Source organism: Heterodontus francisci, chromosome 16 (genome assembly GCF_036365525.1).
Source record: "Heterodontus francisci isolate sHetFra1 chromosome 16, sHetFra1.hap1, whole genome shotgun sequence".
NCBI lineage: Eukaryota > Metazoa > Chordata > Chondrichthyes > Heterodontiformes > Heterodontidae > Heterodontus > Heterodontus francisci.
This window is the reverse complement of record NC_090386.1, coordinates 53,319,658-53,343,665: the sequence shown is the minus strand read 5'-3', so window position 1 is coordinate 53,343,665 and position 24,008 is coordinate 53,319,658. Positions and strand designations below refer to the sequence as shown.

The window sequence follows — 24,008 nt, the reverse complement described above, 5'->3', positions numbered from 1 at the left end:
ATATACATCGATAGGCAGCATAATGCAGAATTACAGTCTGCTAAAACGTGTTGACTTGTCTTAAAAACTCAAATTCATCTCGGGAACCTAAAGAGACTTTTCGCACATTTCTGGGATTCGGAACATAACATGGTTTACTTCTGAAACTTATAACTATTTTATCTAAATCGTGACACTACATGCAGCAAAAGGAAAGCAACTGATCAAATGCTTATAGAACAGAGATTTATCGTTAACGGCCAAGTAACAATTGCGCCGCACAACTGCCAGGCAATGACTGCTCTAACAAGAATATCTAGCCATCTCTCCTTGATGTTCAACGGCATTACCATCACTGAATCCCCCACTATCAACATCCTGGGGTTACCATTGACCAGAAACTTAACTGGACCAGCCACACAAATGCCGTGGCTACAAGAGCAGGTCAGAGGCTGGGAGTAACTCATCTCCCGTCTCCCCGATGCCTGCCCATCTACAAGGCACAAGTCAGGAGTGTGATGGAATACTCTCCACTTGCCTGGATGGTTGCAGCTCCATCACTCAAGAAGCTCGACACCATCCAGGACAAAGCAGCCTGCTTGATTGGAGAGAGAAATGAAACACTGAAAAGGGGGATAGGTGAATACATTTTTACAATCCTCCAAGCCAAATAAGTTTAAAAGAACCAAGGTTGAAGCTACTAAGCATTTAAACTTCATAGCAGTCATATTGACTAAGAACAGAGCCACAGGTGACAGAAACAGCAAACCTGGAGGAAAAGGCAGAGAGGCAGTAACTGTCAAGACAACAGATTGTGGTGGATGGGCTAGTTAGTAAAAGACAACACAGTCAGTAGGGGCACCAGACCAGGCTGAGTCATGAAGAGCAAAAAATGGTATAGAAACTAATTTTGTAGAGGCTTGAATTTTTGCATATGATGGTCCTGAAGTTTTCACACAAGAGCATCAAAGGGGAACAGCAAATAGATTGCCAACGATCTCAAGCCCTGACTAGTGGGGAAAAATAAGTATAAATGTTTGAGTCGCATGGGAAGTTTAAAATTAAGTTTTCCGCATTTAACTTTATGTGAACCATTAATGTGAGTGCACCACCTATAGAACAAAATCCAAATCACAGGACGCACCAGTGAACTGCAATGATTTAATGTAATAATTGTTAGAGAGTATGAATAGCTAGGTTATTCACTGTGCATCATTAAATCAGCACTGGAAAAAAAAACAAAGGTTTCCAAATTATATTTAAAGCTCCTAATTATGTCAGCTTACTTTTTAAAGCTGTTTTTTCTGATTGAATTGACAAACCGAGCTCCAAGAAAAGGAAAATTCTAACTGTCATTTCGTTCAAAATAGGTGGACAGATCAATACCTTTACCTGGAACCAAAGCAAGTACTTCTGTCTCATGTCAAATTGTTCAAGCAGTTCAAGTTACAAGAGGACAAGACCAAACATGATGCAAAACTTGGTAGATTTTTGCAGCGAGATCAATGAATAGAAAAGTCAACTCACTGGAGTAACATTTTCCAGCATGCAACAAGAGGTATATAGGACACATGTAGCTAGTTTTGATTATAAAGCCATTCTAGATGGTGCTGTTGTAAAATTTTGAGCATAAGCAATAGCATAATTATCTGTTCATGGAAGAGGTGTGTCTGTCAACATTAGTTTATCGTACCACACGGGCACAAAGGCTGGAACAAATATCAAAAGACATTAGTGCAACTGGTTGATAAGGCCCATAATTTCATGTGGGGGTACAGCTTCGCTCTGGACATAAGCACTGGCAATGTGAATACTGTCCAACAGTTCATCTTTGAGATAGAAGTCAACAGCTCCTTTAATGCAACAGGCAAGCTGCTTTGAAGAATATTGAGAACAAATAGATAACAAAGAACCTAAATTTTACCAGTTTATAATTTCCACATTCAAAAATACTTCATTACCTTTTTATATGAATTGCTTTAATAGAATCAGTTCTTGCATTTGGAAAAACAGATACACACATGAAGATGTCATGGTCACATCTGTTGGACTGATGTGCTGCAACCATGCTTTGACAGAAACACTATGCGAAGTTGGTGCAATGTTCTATGCATGCCGGCACTCAATGCAAGAGCTTTCAGGGTCAAATTAATTAGCATAATTTTTTCAGGCCCCTGGAATTTTTTTTTTAATTTAGAGATACAGCACTGAAACAGGCCCTTCAGCCCACCGAGTCTGTGCCGACCATCAACCACCCATTTATACTAATCCCACATTCCTACCACATCCCCACCTGTCCCTATATTCCCCTACCACCTACCTATACTAGGGGCAATTTATAATGGCCAATTTACCTACCAACCTGCAAGTCTTTTGGCTTGTGGGAGGAAACCAGAGCACCCGGAGAAAACCCACGCAGACACAGGGAGAACTTGCAAACTCCACACAGGCAGTTCCCAAAATTGAACCCGGGTCGCTGGAGCTGTGAGGCTGCAGTGCTAACCACTGCGCCACTGTGCCGCCCATATCAACGGCAATCATTTATCAGGTATTTGAAATCCTCTTCCTGATGTTATAGCAACACTGGGTGTAAGGAACATGATGGCATTCCTGGCAGAAAACGTTATGCATGACATTACTCCATCATTATGATCCATTAAACACTCCACCACCCATATTTGGGTAGTTGCATTCAGTTGCTGTTGCTGATTTTGATGCAAATCCTGAAAGATTACAACACTCATCATCTGTTTTATAGATAAACAATCCAACTCTCAGCCACCACTATTTTGTAAACCATGTAGCTCTGATGGGTGAACCTGTAGCCAATTCAATCAAGAGGCCTGAACCACCTCCAGTTTGAAAACCTGCTGGAAGTCTTAAGTTTGCAAACTTGATCATGGTGTGGTACTTTTGAGTTGTATCATGAAATACACCTCTTGGAGCAGAAGACTGCTACCAGAAGTCAGTGATCAGACAGGACGGATGGACCTTGTATTTCTTCCAGATTTAACAAAACACTTTAATACTTTGATCAAGAGACTGATCAGGTGTTCAGCCATTTGCACACTTTTGTGAAGAATCATAAAATGGTTACAGGAGGCGGCAATTCAGGTCATCGAGTCTATGCCAGCTCTCTGCAAGAGCAACTCAGTTAGTCCCAACCCCCTCCCCTTTCTTTGTAGCCATGCAATGTTTTATATCTTCAGTTGCTTATCCAATTCTCTTTTGAAAGCACTCTCTCAGGCAGTGCATTTCCGATCCTAACTATTCACTGCGTAAACAAATTTTACTTTATGTCACCTTTGGATCTTTTGCCAAATCACCTTAAATCTGTGTTCTCTTGTTCTCGACCCCTCCGCCAAAGGAATATTTCCCGCATCTTCTCCAATGCCTTCATATCCTTCCTAAAGTGTGGTGCCCAGAATTGGACACAATAACCTAACTGAGGCCAAACCAGTGTTTTAGAAAGGTTCCCCCTAATTTCCTTGCTTTTGTACTCTGTCGCGATTTATAAAGTCCAGGATCCCGATTGCCTTATAGTCAGTGATACAGCACTGAAACAGGCCCTTCGGCCCACCGAGTCTGTGCCAACCATCAGCCACCCATTTATACTAATCCTACATTAATGCCATGTCCCCGACCACATCCCCACAATTCTCCTACCACCTACCTACACTAGGGGCAATTTACAATGGCCAATTTACCAATCAACCTGCAAGTCTTTGGCTGTGGCAGGAAACCGGAGCACCCAGCGGAAACCCAAGCTGTCACAGGGAGAACTTGCAAACTCCACACAGGCAGTACCCAGAACCGAACCCAGGTCACTGGAGCTGTGAGGCTGCGGTGCTAACCACTGTGCCACCCCAAATAACCACTTTTGCGACCTGCCCTGCCACCTTCAGCGTTCTGTGCACACACTCCCAGGTCTCTATGTTCCTGCAACTGCTTTAGAATTGTACCCTTTATTTTACATTTCATCTCCTCATTCTTCCTTCTAAAAGTTATCACTTCATATTTCTCACACTAAATTTCATCTGCCACACGTTCATCCCTTCCACCAGCGCTTGAATACAATCACTATCCTCCTCACAGTTCACAATACTTGCAGCTTTTGCATCATCTGCAGATTTTGAAATCGTGCCCTGTACACCCAAATCTAGGTCATTAAAACATATCAAGAAAATCAGTGATCCCAACATTGAACCCTGGTGCAATGAATTTGGCCTAACCATCAGCCTCAAGAAAACAAACATCATGGGGCAGGATGTCAGAAATGCTCCATCCATCAATATTGGCGACCACGCTCTGGAAGTGGTTCAAGAGTTCACCTACCTAGGCTCAACTATCACCAGTAACCTGTCTCTAGATGCAGAAATCAACAAGCGCATGGGAAAGGCTTCCACTGCTATGTCCAGACTAGCCAAGAGAGTGTGGGAAAATGGCGCACTGACACGGAACACAAAAGTCCGAGTGTATCAGGCCTGTGTCCTCAGTACCTTGCTCTATGGCAGCGAGGCCTGGACAACGTATGCCAGCCAAGAGCGATGTCTCAATTCATTCCATCTTCGCTGCCTCCGGAGAATACTTGGCATCAGGTGGCAGTACCGTATCTCCAACACAGATGTCCTCAAGGCGGCCAACATCCCCAGCTTGTACACACTACTGAGTCAGCGGCGCTTGAGATGGCTTGGCCATGTGAGCCGCATGGAAGATGGCAGGATCCCCAAAGACACATTGTACAGCGAGCTCGCCACTGGTATCAGACCCACCAGCCGTCCACGTCTCCACTTTAAAGACGTCTGCAAACGCGACATGAAATCCTGTGACATTGATCACAAGTCGTGGGAGTCAGTTGCCAGCGTTCGCCAGAGCTGGCGGGCAGCCATAAAGACGGGGCTAAAATGTGGCGAGTCGAAGAGACTTAGTAGTTGGCAGGAAAAAAGACAGAGGCGCAAGGGGAGAGCCAACTGTGCAACAGCCCCGACAAACAAATTTCTCTGCGGCACCTGTGGAAAAGCCTGTCACTCTAGAATTGGCCTTTATAGCCACTCCAGGCGCTGCTTCACAAACCACTGACCACCTCCAGGCGTGTATCCATTGTCTCTCGAGATAAGGAGGCCCAAAAGAAAAAGACCACTGTATACTTTCCTCCAGTCTGAAAAACAACCATTTACCACTACTATAATAAAAGCAAAATACTGCAGATGCTGGAAATCTGAAATAAAAACAAGAAATGCTGGAACCACTCTTCCGAAGAAGGGTCACTGACCCGAAACGTTAACTCTGCTTCTCTTTCCACAGATGCTGCCAGACCTGCTGAGTGGTTGCAGCATTTCTTGTTTTTATTTCATTACCACTACTGTTTCCTGTCACTCAGCCAACTACATATCCATTCTGCCACTGTTCATTTTATTCCATGGGCTTCGACACTGCTGGCAAACCTATTAAGTGGCACTTTATCAAATGCCTTTTGGAAGTCCATATACACCACATCAACTGCATTACCCTCATCAACCCTCTGTGTTATCTCATCAAAAAACTCAAGCAAGTTAGTTGGATTTGCTTTTAACAATTCCGTGCTGGCTTTCCTTAACTAATCCACCCTCGTCCAAGAGACTGTTAATTTTGCCCCAGATTATTTCTCAAAGCTCTGGTGTTTCAAAAGCCAGTTGTATTGAGGTAAGCTATCACATTCACCTCAATATACTGCCACAGAAAAGGAACCGCAAAGGACTAGTGACCATAGCTACTACACTTACAGGATGAAGGTTGCAGTGCGTGGGCTAGTTCGCTGTTTCTAAAACTTCTATAACAGATTGCTGGAGGTGTTTGGAAACCCTTGTTGGCAATCTGGAGTGTTCCAGTGATCTAAATGAACCTGACTGCAATGCTGAAGAACAGGTTTGATATGATTGGTCTATGAGAATTCAAAAAGTAGAGTTATGCCCAGTGTGTGGTTATTATTTGGCTTGGAGTGACAGAATATTTTCACAGAATATTGTTTTGCTCAACACGCAATGATCCTACATCTGTATCATATCCTTCAGTTGTCCACAACAAAACTGGCACCAAGAATAAAAGATCGCACATATCAGGATTGAGCCCAGTCTCACTTTGAAAAACGGAGATAACCTTATTAACAGAAGGTTGATTAATAATTGTGAACATATTCACTTGTAAATATAATATCCGGACCTTCCTTGCAAATTAGACAGTTAAAAGCATGTGCAAACATTTGTCCAGCTTTATATTAAAGAAAGGAATTTTTTTTGGACACACTGTTAATCTCAATTCTGTCAAACCCCCAAATAATTTAAGTGTATGCAGCCTCTCAACAACTGTGCCACATAGATTCAAAAAGTTGATGTAGACTGACTAGTGTATTTAGACAGTGCTGTTTTTTGGATTAGATATTAAACCAAGGCCCTAACCAGCTCTTCAATGGATATTAAAGATCCTTTGATGATATTCAAAGAATAGCAAGTTCTCTTTCATTCTCATCTTAACCAAAAGCATCAAAAATAGATTAACTGGTCATTCCTCTCATTGCTCTTTGTATTATGTTGCTGCATGCCACACCAGCCCAAACAACAAGAGCTTCAAAGTGATTTATCATTATGTTATGCGCTTTGGGTTCTTCTGACAGAAGGCGCTATCAATGGAAGTTTTTTTTTGCCATCCCATATGAACTTCAGTCGAATTGATGAATATGTGGATGATCTCAGCATATAATTGGGGATTCCTGACAATCAGACATTATAAGAACACTGTCTTGGTTAATGTGTGCAGTTCCACACCAGAAGACCAGAACCTCCCCTATTATGCCAAACAGGAAATATGCAATTAGGCTTCATCAGTCACATCATTTGGATTTATTTAAAATTCCCCAAATACACAACTCCCAATGGCATCAATTCCATCATATCAACAGCATTGAGTCAACATAGCCACTGCCAGTAGTGCAGCATTACCACAGATTTGTTTTTGACCATGCTCCTCTTCTCATTACTTTAAGACAACGAATAAAGGCAAAACAAAAGGCCAGAATACAAATAATTTGTTTGAGAACTATTTGCCTTTTTAAAAACTTCATTTTAATATCTGAAGAGCTGAACCAAACAAAGTCCTGCTAAAATTAAAAACCATTACTCTCTCTCTCACCCCAGCTGTCCCCCGGTACAACCCTCATCTCTAGTCCCTTAAGTCCGAGGGATGCAGGTTTGAATGGATATGGCAGACATTCAGCCATGCACTGCCAGATCTGGCTGGACCACATTAAGCAGAAGAGGTCCTGATCTCATCTGCCAAAACTGCTCACTACACCAGGATCATCCTGGAATGCAATAACCCCCTGTTTATTTTCTCTACTGCAAACCATCTTGTTAAACACCCTCTTCTCGGTTTCCTCCACCCTCAAAAAAACAACGCTTGAGCCATCCATGCAAAATACTGCTCCATCTCCGACCTCCCTTTCCTCTCCAAGTCCTCGATTGTGTTTTCGCCTCCCAAATTAGTGCCCATCTTTCCCGGAATGCCACTTTTGAATCTCCAATCAGGTTTCCGTCCCGTCACATCAAAGTCACAAATGACATCTACGTGACTGAGAAAGGTAAACTATCCATTCCTCACCCTGTCTGCAGCCTTTAACACAGTTGACCACACCAACCCCCTCCAAAGCCTCATCATCCTCCAGCTGGGTGGGAGTGCACTTATCTGGATCCATTCTTATCTAATTGTAGCCAGAGAATCACCCTTCTCTTCCCTCTCTATTAGCTCTGGTGTACCCCCAAGGATCTATCCATAGAACCACACAAAGTTACGGCACAGAAAGAGGCCATTCAGCTCATCATGTCTGCGCCGGCTGAAAAAACTAGTCACACAATCTAATCCCATCTTCCAGCACCTGGTCCTTAGCCTTGTAGGTAAAGCCTGGCTACCCGACCCGAAACCTACTACGTGTCGTGCTCGGATTGGATAGAAATTCCCAGTCCAGCATTCGGGCTCGGGTCGGGCTGGACACTGCTTCTGGGAAGTCACGGGACCAGGCTTACCCATGATTCCCCACAACTCCAGCTGCAGGAATGGCCTGCTGCCAGAACAGATGAAGGAGATCCATGCCGGTTCGGGCCGGGCGCGAAAAAAATTATAGGGCTCGGACTTGGGTTGGCTGTGGTCGGGTCGGGTTTTCATTTTATATGCGAGCCAGGCATTACTTGTAGGTTACAGAACTTCAGGTACCTCTTACACGAGTCGAGGGTTTCTGCCTGCACCACCGATCTGGGCAGTGAATTCCAGACACCCACTACCCTCTTGGTGAAAAGTTTTTCCTGATGTTCCTTCTACCAATCACCTTAAATCTGTGCTCCCCTAATAACTAACCTCTGCTAGGGGAAAGAGGTCCTTCCTGTCTACTCTATCTAGGCCCCAAATAATTTTGTACACCTCAATTAAGTCACCCTCAGCCTCCTCTATTCTATTGAAAACAACCCTAGCCAATCCAATCTTTCCTCATAGCTGCAATTTTCAAGCCCTGGCAACATTCTTGTAAATCTCCTCTGTACCCTCTCCAGAGCAATTATGTCCTTCCTATAATGTGGTGACCAGAACTGTACGCAATACTCCAGCTGTGACCTAACCAGCATTTTATACAGTTCCAGCATTACATCCCTGCTTTTGTATTCTGCACCTCAGCCAATATAGAAAGCATTCCATAAATAAAAGCAAAATACTGCAGATGCTGGAAATCTGAAATAAAAACAAGAAATGCTGGAACCACTCAGCAGGTCTGGCAGCATCTGTGAAAAGAGAAGCAGAGTTAATGTTTCGGGTCAGTGACCCTTCTTCGGAACTGTTCCGAAACATTAACTCTGCTTCTCTTTTCACAGATGCTGCCAGACCTGCTGAGTGGTTCCAGCATTTCTTGTTTTTATTTCGAAAGCATTCCATATGCCTTCTTCACCACTTTATCTACCTGTCCTGTCACCTTCAGGGACCTGTGGACATGCACTCCAACGTCTCTCACTTCTTCTACCCCTCTCAGCATCCTCCCATTTATTGTGTATTCCCTCGCTTTGCCCTCCCTAAATGCATGATCTCACACTTCGCCGGATTGAACTCCATTTGCCATTTTTCCACACGCTCAATCAAACCATCGATAAAATTCTGGAGTCGACAGTTATCCTTTTCACTATCAAGTACACGGACAATTTTTGTGTCATCTGCAAATTTCCCAATCATTCCTCCCACATTTAAGTCCAAATCATCAATATATGCCACTAACAGCAAGGGACCCAACACTCAGCCCTGTGGAACGCCACTGGAAACCGCCTTCCATTTGCAAAAACATCCACTGACCACCCTTTGTTTCCTATCATTGAGCCAATTTTGGATCCAACCTGCCACATTCCGCTGCATCCCATGGGCTTTTACTTTTCTGATCAGTCTGCCATGTGGGACCTCGTCAAATGCCTTACTAAAATCTATGTAGACAACATCCACTGCACTACCCTCATCAATCCTCCTTGTTCCTTCTCAAAAAATTCAATTCCTTGACCCTCTTCCATTGAGGTGTTGTCCCTCAGCAACATCACCCGGAAACACAGCATTGTTTGTCACACGTATGCTGTTGACATCCAGCTCTACCTTACCACCGCCTCTAAACTGTCAGACAGGTTGTCCGACATCCAGTACTGGATGAGCAGAAGGCTCCTCCAATTAAATACTGGGAAGACTGAAGCCATTGTCTGTTTCACATGACAAGCTCTATTCCGTAGTTACTGACTCCATCCCTCTATCTGGCAACTGTCTGAGGCTGAACCAGACTGTTCACAATCTTGCGTCACGTTTGACCCCGAGATGAGCTACTGACCACGTATGTGCATCATCACCAAGACCACCGGTTTCTGCCGCCATACCATCTGACCCCACCCCGCCTCAGCTCATCTGCTGCTGAAACACTCATCCATGCCTTTGTTACCTCGAGACTTGACTATTCCAGCACACTCCTGGCCAGCCTCCCAAGTTCAACCCTCTAAACTTGTAGTCATCCAAAGCTCTGCTACCTCATTCCACAAGAACATAAGAAATATGAGTAGTATGCTCTATAACCTGTAGTGCCTACTCCACCAGATGTAAGATATGGCTGATCTTTGATCTCAATTGCACTTTCCACCAGTTCTCCACATCTTTAATTCTACTAGAGTCTAAAAATCTCTCCGCCTTGAATATACTCAACATCCATAGCCCTCTGATGTACATAATTCGAAAGACTCAAAACCCTGAGTGAAGAAATTCATCCTCACCGGAGTCTTAGATGACAGCCTCTTGTCCTGACATTATAGTCCCTACTTCTAAGACTTTTCACCTGGGGTAACCACCTCACAGCATCGACTCTGTCAAGTCCCTGTATCACCTCTCATTCTTTTGAACTCCAGAAAGTACAGGCCCAATCTACTCAACCTATCATAGGACAACCCTCTCATCCCAGGAATCAATCTAGTGAACCTTCACTACCACCTCCAAGTCAAATATATCCTTCATTGGTTAAGGAGACCAAAGCTGTGCACAGTACTCATGGTACGGTCTCACCAAAGCCCTGTACAAGTTCCAAGTCCCGTTCACCCATCATCTCCGTGCTTGCTGACTTACAGTGGCTCTTGGTAAAGCAATACCTCAACTTTAAAATTCTCATGCTTGTTTTTAAATCTTTCTATCACCTTGTCCCTGTCTCCAATCTCCACCAGCCCCACAGCCCTATCTATCTGCATTCCTCTGGCCTTTTGAGCACACCCAATTTTAATCGCCCCAATGATTAGTCCCTCTTATTGCACCATTAGCCTCAGTATGTCTGTCACCCACATTCTCCCTGCCGGGTTTGTGACACCACTCTGCCATACAAGGTTTCTCAGCAGGAGACTGAGATACATTGAGAGAAAGCTTCGGCACCTTGTTAAAGGGAAGGTCATTTTGCTCACACAGCGAATTCTGAGTTACATTGAATATGTGGTTCAGGGTAAGGACAAGATAATTTCCCACAACCGGTTATAAAACAGCACTAGCAGTTTAGAAACAAATCAACTAGCTCCACTAATGACTTAGTAGGTAAAGCCAATGTGTAACGAAAGCATAGCTTGCTCCTATGTTTGATTTCAGCGAGGGCATGACTACAATTGATGTGCTATTTAGTCTCATTCCACTATGCTCCCAGGAGACTGGGAGAAGGGGAAAAAATAAGGCAGAATTTCCATTCCTGACAACTGTCCATTGGTCTGTACTGAAGTGTGCATGTCAAGTGAGAGCAGGATTAGGCTCCATTATGCTGGCATTAACAGTTGAATAGCTTGTCACCATTCACCATCTAGCCTAAAACAGAACGGTCACTTAGGTGATATAGTGGAGTGTAGAAAAGAGTAGAGCAAACTGGAACAGGACAGATGGAGGACAAGAAAAAAAAAATTGCTACTCTTTTGTTCAGGTGATTCTGTCAGTGGATCCAAGAGTTTATTTTTGAGCAGCTCTGAATTTTCATTCAACCAACTATCTGAATGCAAACCACAGGTTGTGAGAACAAACCCTTGGATTTAGGTTTCAGTCACAAACACCATTTCAAAATTCCAAGTGTTTTTTGTCTCAACATTTAATAAATCACTGTCAATATACTTCATGCATTAAATGTTCATGCATTTATTAAATGATTACATGACTTGTTAGAATATCGAGATGAACAGAAAATCCAAATTCATAGGAATCCTATGTGCAGGTTGGTAAGCATTTGCTAATAGGATCCAAGACGGCCACTGCCCAATCACATCACCTAGCTAGTATTTTAAAATGGTACAAATTAAAGCAGATCAACTAAGTGAGCTTTTGTTAGGTGTACCTTAAACACTTGGGCAAATAAAATTGAATTTCATGTCCTGGGCTGCTCAGCCCCTAACCAGCAAGTCAGAAAAGGTTGAAAATTATGAAGTTGATTACAGCAGCTGACCATCAGGACTGTAGACAGACCAAGGGTTTGTTTTGTATTACCTAATGATGTAAAAAATAAAATCAATATAAAAAGCATGCATCAAATTTCTGCTTTAAGAGTGAACAGCCTCTTTTTTAAAAATTTGTTTTAGGTTTCACTGTATCAGTCACCATTAAATCAGAGACTACTTCAAAAAGTACTTCATTGGCTGTAAAGCGCTTTGAGACGTCCGGTGGTCACGAAAGGCGCTACAAAATTGCCAGTCTTTCTTTCTATTTCACAGCCAAGTTGGCAGACAAAAGAAATAAGTCACATGTGTGTATCAATGTGAAGCAAGGGTCTTGCCATATAGGGAATCTCAGATAGAAACATGTCAAGCTGCACACTTTTCTGTTGTTAAAACTACTTGAAAAAAAACACCATTGCAAAAACATTTTTCTTTTACTATACACTGGCATTCAAGGACAAAAGGATTCTACTAAAAATATTTCGCACATCTACTGAAACCACATCCTTGCAGACCTCAAAATGGCCTCCTCAGCTTTTAAACTTCCATGTTTCTGGGTTTGTCCTTGCTCTGGAGTGTCTGACACCACTGACAGCTGAAGAGCTGGAGGTGGGGTAGGACTTGCCCCAAGTCAAGTCCTGCTACCATTGTGCCAACTGCTGGGAAAACTACAAGCTATCTTTGTAGAATCATATTAAAACACTTAATACCCAATGAAGTGTCATCACTGTTGTAATATGGTAATAATGTAGGGAAATATGGTAGACAATTTTTATACAGCAGCATCCCATAAACAGCAACAAGGCAAATGACCAATTAAATGTGTCTTTTTTTGGTGCTGTTTGACGCTGCAATCTTTTCCACCTGACAGGGCAGGCAGAGCCTCAATCAAAAGATGGCACCTCCAAAAGCGTAGCATTCCCTCAGCACTACGCTTAAGTGTCTGTCTTGAGAGAATGAGGTTTGAACACATGGCCTTCTAACTCAGAGGATGGTGCACTACCAATGAGCCAAGTGTGACATTATAAACAGCACTCGCCATTTTAAATGCAAGCAGTGAACTACAGTACAGTACCACTAAGATCCATCCATTTACAGTGCAGGAACTTGGAGCATTTTATTTAGGTTGGGCTCCAGTAGATGGATATGTAACAACTTTATTAAGTTCTCAAATAAAGAGAGCTGGAGAATTCAGCTCACCCCTCAGCTGGCCATATAAATTTAGCTACTATCCAACTTGGATCTGGATAGCATACTGTAATGCATATACAGCATGTTCTTTGCAAACATTTCTAGTGTTTTCTTTGCTGCTGCCAAAACCCCTAGTTCAGGACCCCAAGGAACTAATTTTAACTCATCGGCCAGAACAACTAACTGGGAGTATGTTACAAAGTTAAAACAGAATCAAGCAGTTCAGCTGATATCATCTGCCATTTTTCCTTTCATAGAAATACAACAGGAGTAGGCCATTCAGCCTCAAGCTTGTTCCGTCATGCAATCAGATCACGACTGACCTGCATCTTAATTCCATCTACCCACCTTGGCTCTGTAACCCTACAAATCCCAATATCTCTGAATTTCAGTATTTTTCTTAAATCATATAAAACCTTTTACCGTTTGATTTTATTTCTTCTTGTCTAGTTTGCCAGTTTTCTCAGCCCACCATAGATATTATTCCAAACACAGAACAGGAGCATATTTACAATACACTTTAAACAGAAGCTGACAGAACAGCAGCAGCAGAGGGGAAAACAGAAAATGTGCAAAAGTCACATTCAATCAATTAAGTGGAGGAGCCTTTGAACATCACTTGTTTATTTTTTTTTAGAAAAACAAAAGCCATCCACTTAATTTTAATTAAGGCTACCAATAAACAAATAAAAAGGACTAGAAAGGATAGGGCAGCCTACGCATCAGGAAAGCAGTGTGTGGGAGTTAACTGGACAGTGAGACAATCACGGATTCTCACATCTGCAGGAAGAGTCTCTGCCTTTGGTCACACTGGCTCAGAATCGTTGACACTCTGAAATATAAGGGAGAGGTAGTAATTTCTGGATGCTTTTATACAGAACAGTAAAGTCAGGAAGCCAGGTAGCGGGAACTTAAGAGAAGTTATAAAAGGAAGTCCCACAGACACTGGTCCTATCCAACAGGTATTACGTACTTACTACCTGTGAGGACAGGAAGCAAGACTGCAGAGGACAGCCACAATGCAGACAAAGACTATCCCAGAGTGCGGGAGGCAGCAAGGAAAGAGCAGAATACAAATGCGTTAGTGATAGGGGATTCTATAATTAGGGGGATAGATGACCACGAGTCCCGAAGGGTCTGTTGCCTTCCCGGTGCCAGGGTAAAGGATATTGCATGGCAGCTGGAGAGGATTTTGAAATGGGAGGGGCAATATCCAGTTGTTGTGTCACTTTGGAACAAACAATATCGGTAGGAACAGGGATGTGGCCTTGCTGAGTATCAGGAGTTAGGAGCTAAACTAAACATGACTTCTAGGGTAATAATTTCTGGATTATTGTCCAAGACACATGCAAGTTGGCATAGAAGCAGACAGGTCAGGAGAATTAACAGTTAAAGGGCTGTTGTGGGAACAAGGGCTTCTTTTCATGGGACACTGGCATTGGTACTGGGACAGGATGGGCTCCATTTGAACCAGAAAAAAGACTTGCATATATACAGCGCTTTTCACAACCACTGACATCTCAAAGCTCTTTACAGCAAATGAAGTACTTTTGAAGTGGAGTCACTGTTGTAATGTTGAAGACAAGCACACAATTTGCACTCAGCAAGCTCCCACAAATAGCAATGTGATAATGACAGGATAACCTGTTTTTGTGATGTTGATTGAGGGATAAATATTGGCCAGGACACTGAGGTAGCTCCCACGCTCTTCTTCGAAATAATGCATTGTGGATCTTTTATGTCCACCTGACGGGGCAGACAGGGTTTTATCATATCCGAAAGATGGCACCTCTGACAGTGCAGCACTCCCTCAGTGCTGTACTGGAATGTCAGCCTTGATTTTTGAGAATGGGATCAGTGTCCTAGCGAAAAGAATAAATAGGGTAGTGGCAAAGGCTATAAACTAGTAAGAGGGAGGCAGTGGCTGCATGAAATGAAACAGGCCTAAATATAAACAGTAAAGGAGAGCATAGGACAGACTAAACTAAGGGAGGACAAAATGCCCAGGGACTAAATAGAGTTATAGAACAGGGGTGTAAATAGATGACTAAAAACAGAGAGAGAGGAACTGTTATTAAAAATAAGTTAAACTGTCTGTACAGTAATGCACACAGCGTCCATAACAAAACAGGGGAACTGAAGGCAATCATACATTGTGAGGAACCAGATATAATAAAGATTACTGAGACATACCTACAGAAAAATCAGGACTGGGAATTCAACATTGCAGGGTATAACATATTTAGAAAAGATAGAGGGAAAACAGGGAGGTGGAGTACCTGTACTTCTTAGAGATAACATAATGGTAGTGAAAAAAGTGATAGTTATCAGTAAGTCAGAAACAGAATCCATGTGGATAGAGATAAAAGATAACAATTAATCACTAATAGGGGTAGTCTACAGATGGAATGTAATTCCTATAATGCGTGCCGGACACACCTTTCTAACCCAGTGTGCAAGAAGCCTGACAAGGGAAGATTCATTACTGGAATGAACCAGAGCAAATAAGAGAATTTAAAGGGGAACATCTCTGCAACAATGACCATAATATAATACAGTTTAAGATAATAATAGAGAAGGACACAAGTATGACCAAGACCAGGGTAATAGATCGGAGAAAAGCCAAATCTGGGGGTAGGGGGGGGATGCAGAGAACAAACTTTGGAAAATAAAATGGGCAATAATATTGGCCACAATGATGTAGGACAGCAATGGTGTTCAGAGTCCAAGAAAAAAAAATTCACTAAACAAACAAACTAAACTCTAATGAGACAGCATGGATGAATAAAGACAAGGAAAAACTGAGATTAAGCGAAGAGGTATACACCAAATACATGGACTGCAGGGGAGAGCATGACAAGGAGGAATACAAAGAGATTAGGAGGAAAGTCAAAAAACAGGATGGCAAAAAGAGATGATTAAATTCACTTTTCAAAGTAGATAAAAGAAAAAAGTAAAATATTCTATGGATTCATAAAAAGTAGAAAGTTAGGATGGGAACAGGGCTACTAAGGGATTGACAGGACAAAAATCACAGGCAACGGTCGCAAGTTGGCAGAAATATTAATTACTTTGCTTCAGTACTTACCAAGGACACAGATCAGGTGGGCATGCTATCAGATGATGAGATTAGAAATATAACTAAATTTAAAATAGGGAGAAATATTAAACTAATCAAATCTAAAGAGGATAAAACCCCTGGTCTGGATGGATTACATCCATGCATTTTAAAAGAATCAAGGGGCGAAACAGAGGCACTATTATACATATTTAATAATTTATTAGAAAATGGTATAGTGCCAGAGGACTGGCAGATAGCTAACATTATACTTGTATTCAAGAAGGGAGATAAAACATGTCCAGAGAATTATAGACCAGTCAGTTTAACATTGATGGTAGGAAAAATAATGGATCCTTAAGGAAGCAGAAAAACATTAGACTCTAAATATGGATTTCAAAAGGGAAAGTCTTTGAAAAGGTAACAGAGTGAACAAGGATAATGCAGTAGATGTAATTTATCTAGATTTTCAAAAGGCCTACAATAGGGTGCAATATAATGGATGAATGAATAAGATCAAAGCATGCAGGGTTAGGGGACAAGTAGCAGAATGGACAGCTGGCTAACATCAAGACAGAAATCAGAATTGGAGTAAAGGGTGGCTAATCAGAGTGGCAGAAGGTGGGGTCCCACAAAGATCAGCGTTGAGACACTGTTGTTCACAATTTATATTAATGATTTACACTTTGGAATCAGAAACAAGTTTAAAATTTGTGGATACCACCCAATTTGAGGGGCGGGGAATAGTCAATACTGAGGAGAACTGCATCAGATTACAGGACGACATTGATAAACCTGCAGGCTTATAATTGACAAATGAATTTCAATATAGAAATTTTAGTTTTCTTGCCAAAAATGTAAGGCAGCCACATATTACTTGGCAAATTAGAATCTAAACAAGGTAGAGGAACAAAGGGATTTCAGAGTTCCAATGCACAAATCAATAAAAGTGGTGACACAGGTTGATAAGGCCATTAAAAAGTCAAACCAAGCATTAGGGTTTATTTCTAGACTATAAATGAAAAGTAGAGAACCTGTGCTAAATTTGTTTCGAACTTTGGCAAGACCATACTGGGACTACTGCATACAATTCTGGTCACCATATTATAAAAAAGGATATAGTGACATGGAAGGGATGTAAAAAAGACTTGTAGATCGGAAATGTGAGGATATATCAGGAAGAGACGAACAGGCTACGTCTCTTCTCTTAAGAGATGGCTGAGGGGTGACTGAATGGAGGTCTTTAAAATAATGCAAGGTTTTGATAAACAGAGAGCACATTTTCACTTGTGGAGAAGACAAAAGCAGAGGTCATCGATGTAAGATGGTCACCAAGAAACCAGTGAATTCAGAAGAAACTTCTTTCCTGAGAAAGTAGTGAGAACCCACTACCATAGTGACTGTTTGAGACAAATAACAGATACATTTAAGAGGGGGATGAAGAAGCACGAGGGAGAAATGAAGAGAGTGTTTTATTTTATATATTTATTCGTGGGATGTGGGCATCATCTGCAGTACTGTGTACAGTACTGGTCTCCTTATTTAAGGAAGGACGTAAATGTGTTGAAGGCAGTAGAGAAGGTTTAATAGACTAATACCTGGAATGGGCAGGGTGCCTTACGAGGAAAGATTGGACAGGCTCGGCTTGTATCTGCTGGAATTTAGAAGAGGCGACTTGATTGAAACAAGTCCCGAGGGGTCTTGACAGGGTGGATGTGGAAAGGATGTTTCCCTTTGTGGGTGAATCTTGCACTAGGGGTCACTGTTTAAAAATAAGGGGTCGCCCATTTAAGACATAGATGATGGGAAATGTTTTCTCTCAGGGTTGTGAGTCTTTGGAATTCTCTTCCTCAAAAGGCAGAAGTAAATAGATTCTGGATAAGCAAGGGGATGGAAGGTTATCGGGATAGATAGAAATGTGGAGTAATCAGTTCAGCCATGAACTTATTGAATGGCAGAGCAGGCTCGAAATGCCAAGTGGCCTACTCCTGCTCCTAATTTGTATGTTCAGTGCTGTTAGGAAGGGAGTTCCAGGATTTTGACCCAGCGACAGTGAAGGAACGGTGATATAGTTCCAAGTCAAGATGGGGTGCGGCTTGGAGGGGAACATGCAGGTGGTGGTGATCCCATGCATCTGCTAACCTTGTCCTTCTAAGTGGTAGAGGTAGCAGGTTTGGAAGGTGCTGTCGAAGGAGCCATGGTGAGTTGCTGCTGTGCATTTTGTAGATAGTACACACTGTTGCCACTGTGCGTGGTAGGGAAGGGTGTGAATGTTGAAGGTGGTGGATGGTGCCAATCAAGTGGGATGCTTTATCCTTGATGGTGTCGAGCTTCTTGAGTGTTGTTGGAGCTGCACTCATCCAGGCAAGTGGAAAGTATTCCATCACACACTTGACCTGTGCCTTGTCGATGGTGGATAGACATCGGGGAGATAGGTGGTGAGTTATTCGCTGCAGAATTCCTAGCCTCTGACCTGCTCTTGCAGCTACAGCGTGTGTGTGCTGGTCCAGTTCAGTTTCTGCTCAATAGTAACCCCAGGATGTTGACATTGGGGGATTCAGCGATGGTAATGCCAATGATCAAGGGGCGATGGTTAGATTCTCTCTTGTTGGAGATGGTCATTGCCTGGCACTTGTGCGGTGTGAATGTAACTTGCCACTGATCAGCCCAAGCCTGAATGTTGTCCAGGCCTTGCTGCATCTGGACACAGACTGCTTTGGTCTCTGATGAGTCGCGAATGGTGCTGAACATTGTGCAATCATCAGCGAAGATCCCGAGTTCTGACCTTATGATGGAGGGAAGGTCAATAATGAAGCAGCTGAAGATGGTTGAGCTTAGGACATTATCCTGAGGAACTCCTGCAGTGATGTCCTGGGACTGAGATGATTGACCAACAACCACAACCAACTTCCTTTGTACGTGGTATAATTCCAACCAGTGGAGAGCTTTCCCCGATTCCCATTGACTCCAGTTTTGCTAGGGCTCCTTGACACCATACTCGGTCAAATGCCACCTTGATATCAAGGGCAGTCACTCTCACCTCTGGAGTTCAGCTCTTTTGTCCATTTTGGACAAAGGCTGTAATGAAGTGAGGAGCTGAGTGGCCCTGATGGAACCCAAACTGAGCGTCAGTGAGCAGGTTATTGCTGAGCAAGTGCTACTTGATAATTCTAGAGTTAATAAGGAAAGACAGGAGGAGGCTGAAGTAGAGCACAAATGCCAGCATGAACTGCTTGGGCAGAATAGAATATACAGCATAGTAATAGGCCATGTAACTGTATGCAATTTTCTTCATATTGTGCCTTGCACAGATTACTGTATCTGAGTTTAAGGCCTGTTCAACATCGAGATGGAGCTTATGAAACGTAAAACAACCCAGAGCTTTTTCTATATTCCTTTTTTCACCTCAGCTGCTCCAGGAATGTATACTAGGGCCTCTACGGTTTTAAAAATTTACATAACTTGGATCCAAAACCTTAAAACAAACTAGTCAAATTTGCAGGCAATAAGATTGGGACAGCTTGCTACTGAATCTAAAAAGATAGCCAGGAACTAACAAAATCAATCAGGTAAAATATACAAATGGATAGGGTAGTGACAAAACAAAAATATGGCTTATAGGTGCAAAGTATTGTATACAGGAATACAAAATAATCAACATGCAGAATTGCATGAACGGGAGCAAAATAACAAAAGGTGAAGCTGAAAGATCGGGGGTTTTTTTTTGCAGACTCAGCAACTAACAACCAACAAAATAAATAGCACGCTGAATTACTTAACCAAACATAATATAATAAAAACAGAAGTTGCTACAATGTATGGCAGTCTCATTCACATTTACATATAGAAAACTGTAAAAAGAGATTACACAGTGGAAACATAAACCTACTATTTCCCATAACAGATCATGGCAGGTCTATGTATTTTCAACACATTGTTTTTGTTTCAGATTTCCAGTATTTCAATTTTTTTCTTTTTATCTTTTGAATACCACAGTATCAAAGAATTAATACAGCCCAGAAGGCAGAGCAAAAAAGATATACAAAACTGATCTCCAGTTTTAGAAGACATTTCTGTCTTGAAAGGAAGAAACTGAGGAAGAACCACAAAGATACAGAAGTAAATGCGATAACATTTTACAGCACAGGAAGTGGTCATGCAGGCCACTGCACCTGTGCCAGCTAAAGAATGATCCATTAATCCAATCCTCTGTCCTTTCTCCTGATTAGGTTTTTTTCCCCCAAATATTTATCCACTGCATTTTAAAAATGGTTACGTATTCTACTTCCATCACTGGTTCTGGTAAAACATTCTACATCGCAAATAAGATCTGGGCAGAAAGAATGTTTCCTAATCTTTCCCTTTGCATGATCTTAAATGTACACCATCTAGTTACCAAACAATGGAAATAATTTTATCAAATGTACCTGATGAAAGTCCCTTATAATGTTGCACACCTCTATCAGATCCCCTCAGACTTCTGTTTTACTGATAGGAGCCATAGCTTTGCTAATTAAAGCCACTCATCCTAGCCTCAGCATCCTTCCTAAAATACAGCACCCAAAACTGAATACAATATTTTAACTGCAACCCAAGCACCTTTTTGCACAGTTTTGGCATTACCTCTTTGCTTTGGTACTCTGTCCTATTTATGAAATCTACAATTCCAAGTGCTTTTTAACTTTTCCTCTCACTTTAAAAATCTGAGTGTCTAAATTAAGTCTCTGCTCTTTTAAAGCTTCAGAATTTGATGTTCAGTTACTCCTCTTATTCTGTTCCAAAATGCCTTACATTTTCCTACATTGAATTTCAACAGGTATCTATCTATCTGCCCAACCTAATTCTTCCTGAAACTGCTTACAGTCCTTCCTGGGTAACCACATTCCTGATTTTTGCCTACAATATTGACATTGCAATCCCTTATGGCCTCAATACTGACCTCAGGAAGACATCATTAATTACAATCTAATCCCCAAAACTTCCTATTCATCAGCACTTTATTTTCTATCCTCTGATTAGTTTACTATCCATGCTGCCACATTCCCTTTAATATCATGCACCTTCACTTTTATGAACTAGTTTCCCAAGTAGGACCTTAAATATTTTCTGAAAATGCATATACACATCCACTGCAGTTCCTTTATCAATACACTTAATTATTTCCTCATATCTATTCCTCTTAAATGAGCAATTCATTGTATCTAGGGTTGTGACCTCTGGCAATTTACCCACCCACGGTTGATAGATAGTTACATTGTTTTGCCTTTTCTCCCTTCTTGAACAGAAGTGACTCTCCAATCCATAGCCAAAGATGTCTGACGCGTTAAGGTTAAAGTTTCTGCTATTTCCTCAGCATTCCAGGATGCATGCCATCAGGGCCCAATACCTTTTCCCACTTTGAATTGCACTATCAATTCCTTATTCAACTGTTTTACTTTCCCACTATCACAATCCTCTGTGAAATCCAAGATAAGCACTTTTATCTTTCCTACTGCTTCATTCCACCGAGGAAAATGTTCTCTCATTATTAATTAACTTTAAAAAAAAGTTGTTAAAACCCTTTATCTGTTGCTCTTTTGTCATACCCTCTCATACAGAAAGGGTAAACCCAGAACTCAACTGTAACATTATGACAAGAGCGTATCTACAGGTTCTGGATGGAACCATAAATCAAATAAATCAAAATAAATTTAAAATGAAGGAGTTAAATTCGAGGCATAAAATAGTAATCTAACACTTCAGAAAAAGGCTCCTTGGAACAGTTCTAACAAATTCTAACAAGTTCTAACAAATGTTGTGGAACAGGACAACCCTACTAGTTTCACAATAGCTAAAATACATGCAAGTAAGAGAAAATTCTGTTGCCGCTGGATTAGATAAAATGACAATGATGGAAATTGCGACTACACATCTGAATTAAATTTGAAATACCTAAGCAGATGTTTAAACTGATAAAAAGTAGAGGTCTCGATTTTGGGGCGGGGGAAGGCGGGGCGCTGGCCTGCGTATGTGCGGACAAAACCCCCAAAAGGAGAGAAAAAGCGGCGCAGCCTCACCCACAGCAGGCAAACCGCAGCCAGGCTACAGCAGCAGCAGCGTAACCTGCCCCTGCAGAGATGATCGAGACATATACTTTAAGATAAAATATGATGGCATTAAATAGCTTAAAATGTTTTATTTCCGATTAAAATGCGCTTCCTCCTTCTCCCCGCTCCCCCGACAAATCTGCCACGCCGGTCGGGCCCTTAACGAATTCCAATTTCTTCAATGAAAGCGAAAGTACTGGAGTTCCCCAACACAAACACTAACGGCGCAGATTATCGCAGGTTTCCAACTAACCTGCAGACGCCGTTCCCCGGGCCCTTCCCCAGGAGCCAGCGGCTCCCAGTAACCAGCAAAGAGATCTCATTAGGAACGGGCGGCCCGGCTAGCTCGGCCAAGCAGACTCCGAATGGAGACTTTATAAAGCGGGAGGGGAAAAAAGCACCCACACCCTCTGCCCCCGACTCACTCTTGCTCCCGGTGGTCGCCATCTTGTGTCGCTCCCGGTGGCTGCTGACCGCCTCCGGGCGTGACGTCAGTAAACGCGGGAACTGGCGGCAGGAGCGCGCCCCGCGGGCACGGCGACATTTGTGTGCGCGCTGCGCTGCTCTCATGTGTCTGGCTGCTACTGCAGGTTATTCCGTGAGCTGTCATTGGCGAGTGCAACATTGCACTCACATATTGCATCTAATACGTTGCTATTTTTCCAATATCAATCTTCCAGATTAATTTGCATCTATCTAAAGCTATTTACATGTGTTTAAAGTTTTTTGACTTGCAAGGGCAGTTTGGTTCCATAGTAGTAATGAAAAATGCTAGCAATGCATATTCACTCGTTCAGTTTCAGCAAATAGAAATGACAGGCTAAGGTAGGGCTTATAACCTTCGTCTTTTCTCCTTAAGCTAAATGATTGACCTTGTGTTTATTTCCAACATCTGTTTTTGTTTCATTTTGCCAGCACTTGTACTTTCTTGATCATCCCTTCTCAGAACTATGTGCACTACCTAACATTTTTACAGGCTTAAAAAGGCTTACGTACCCCAGTTTTAGATTCTGGTTATTTGTTATTGAGAGATCAAAAAATTACATTTTCTAATCAAAGCACAAATTTGTAATTTGTTTTGCAAATTAAAGAGGCAGAATTTAGTTAAGTTTATTTTTATTAATACTTGTAATATTTTCCCAGCTAAGGGAATCTTGATTCACCATGGTTGCCAGACATAATTAGTTTCGTTATAAAACCTAAAAGGGAGACCGAACATTTAAAGATACACACACTCGACCAGACAAAAACTTTCTCAATGAAAAGGGGCCTAGCCCAGATAAATTGGAAAAATTGAGGTATGTGGACAATGGGAAATGTTCAAACAAGAGATGCTTAGGCTGCAAACTAGATGAAATGCCATAATAAAGAAGTTTTAATTAAAATGAGCCTTAAAAAGAGGTACATGACAATTCTAGTAATACAAAAGAAAATCAGAAGAATTTAGAAAATGGGAAGTTAAAAAAATTTTTTTTTGGGGTTATGGGCATTAATGGCAAGGCTAGCCCATCCTTGGTTGTCCTTGAGAAGGTGGTGGTAAGCCTTCTTCTCGAACCTCAGTAGTCTGTATGGTGGAGATGCTCCCACAGTGCAGTTGGGTGGATAGTTCCAGTGATGATGAGGGAACTCTGATGTATGTCACGTTGGGGTGGTGTGCGACATGGAGGGAAACATGTAGGTGGTGATGTTCCCATGCATTTGCTGCCCTGGTCCTTC

The 24,008-nt window shown here is 42.0% G+C and overlaps 1 protein-coding gene across 2 annotated transcripts in view; it reads right to left on the bottom strand.

Moving 5' to 3' along the window:
- Positions 1-22,808, bottom strand: part of LOC137378103 (ubiquitin-conjugating enzyme E2 variant 1-like) — a 45,538-nt gene extending 22,730 nt beyond the window's left edge. Inside the window, exon 1 of one of the 2 annotated variants that reach the window (XM_068048198.1) lies at positions 22,718-22,808. In XM_068048198.1, the coding sequence (XP_067904299.1) occupies positions 22,718-22,739 (22 nt within the window). In that variant the 5' untranslated portion in view covers positions 22,740-22,808. Of the gene's footprint in view, positions 1-22,545; positions 22,653-22,717 lie in introns of those variants that run through there. The other variant, XM_068048197.1, reaches the window with a different exon arrangement.
- Between the last annotated feature and the right edge of the window lie 1,200 nt (positions 22,809-24,008).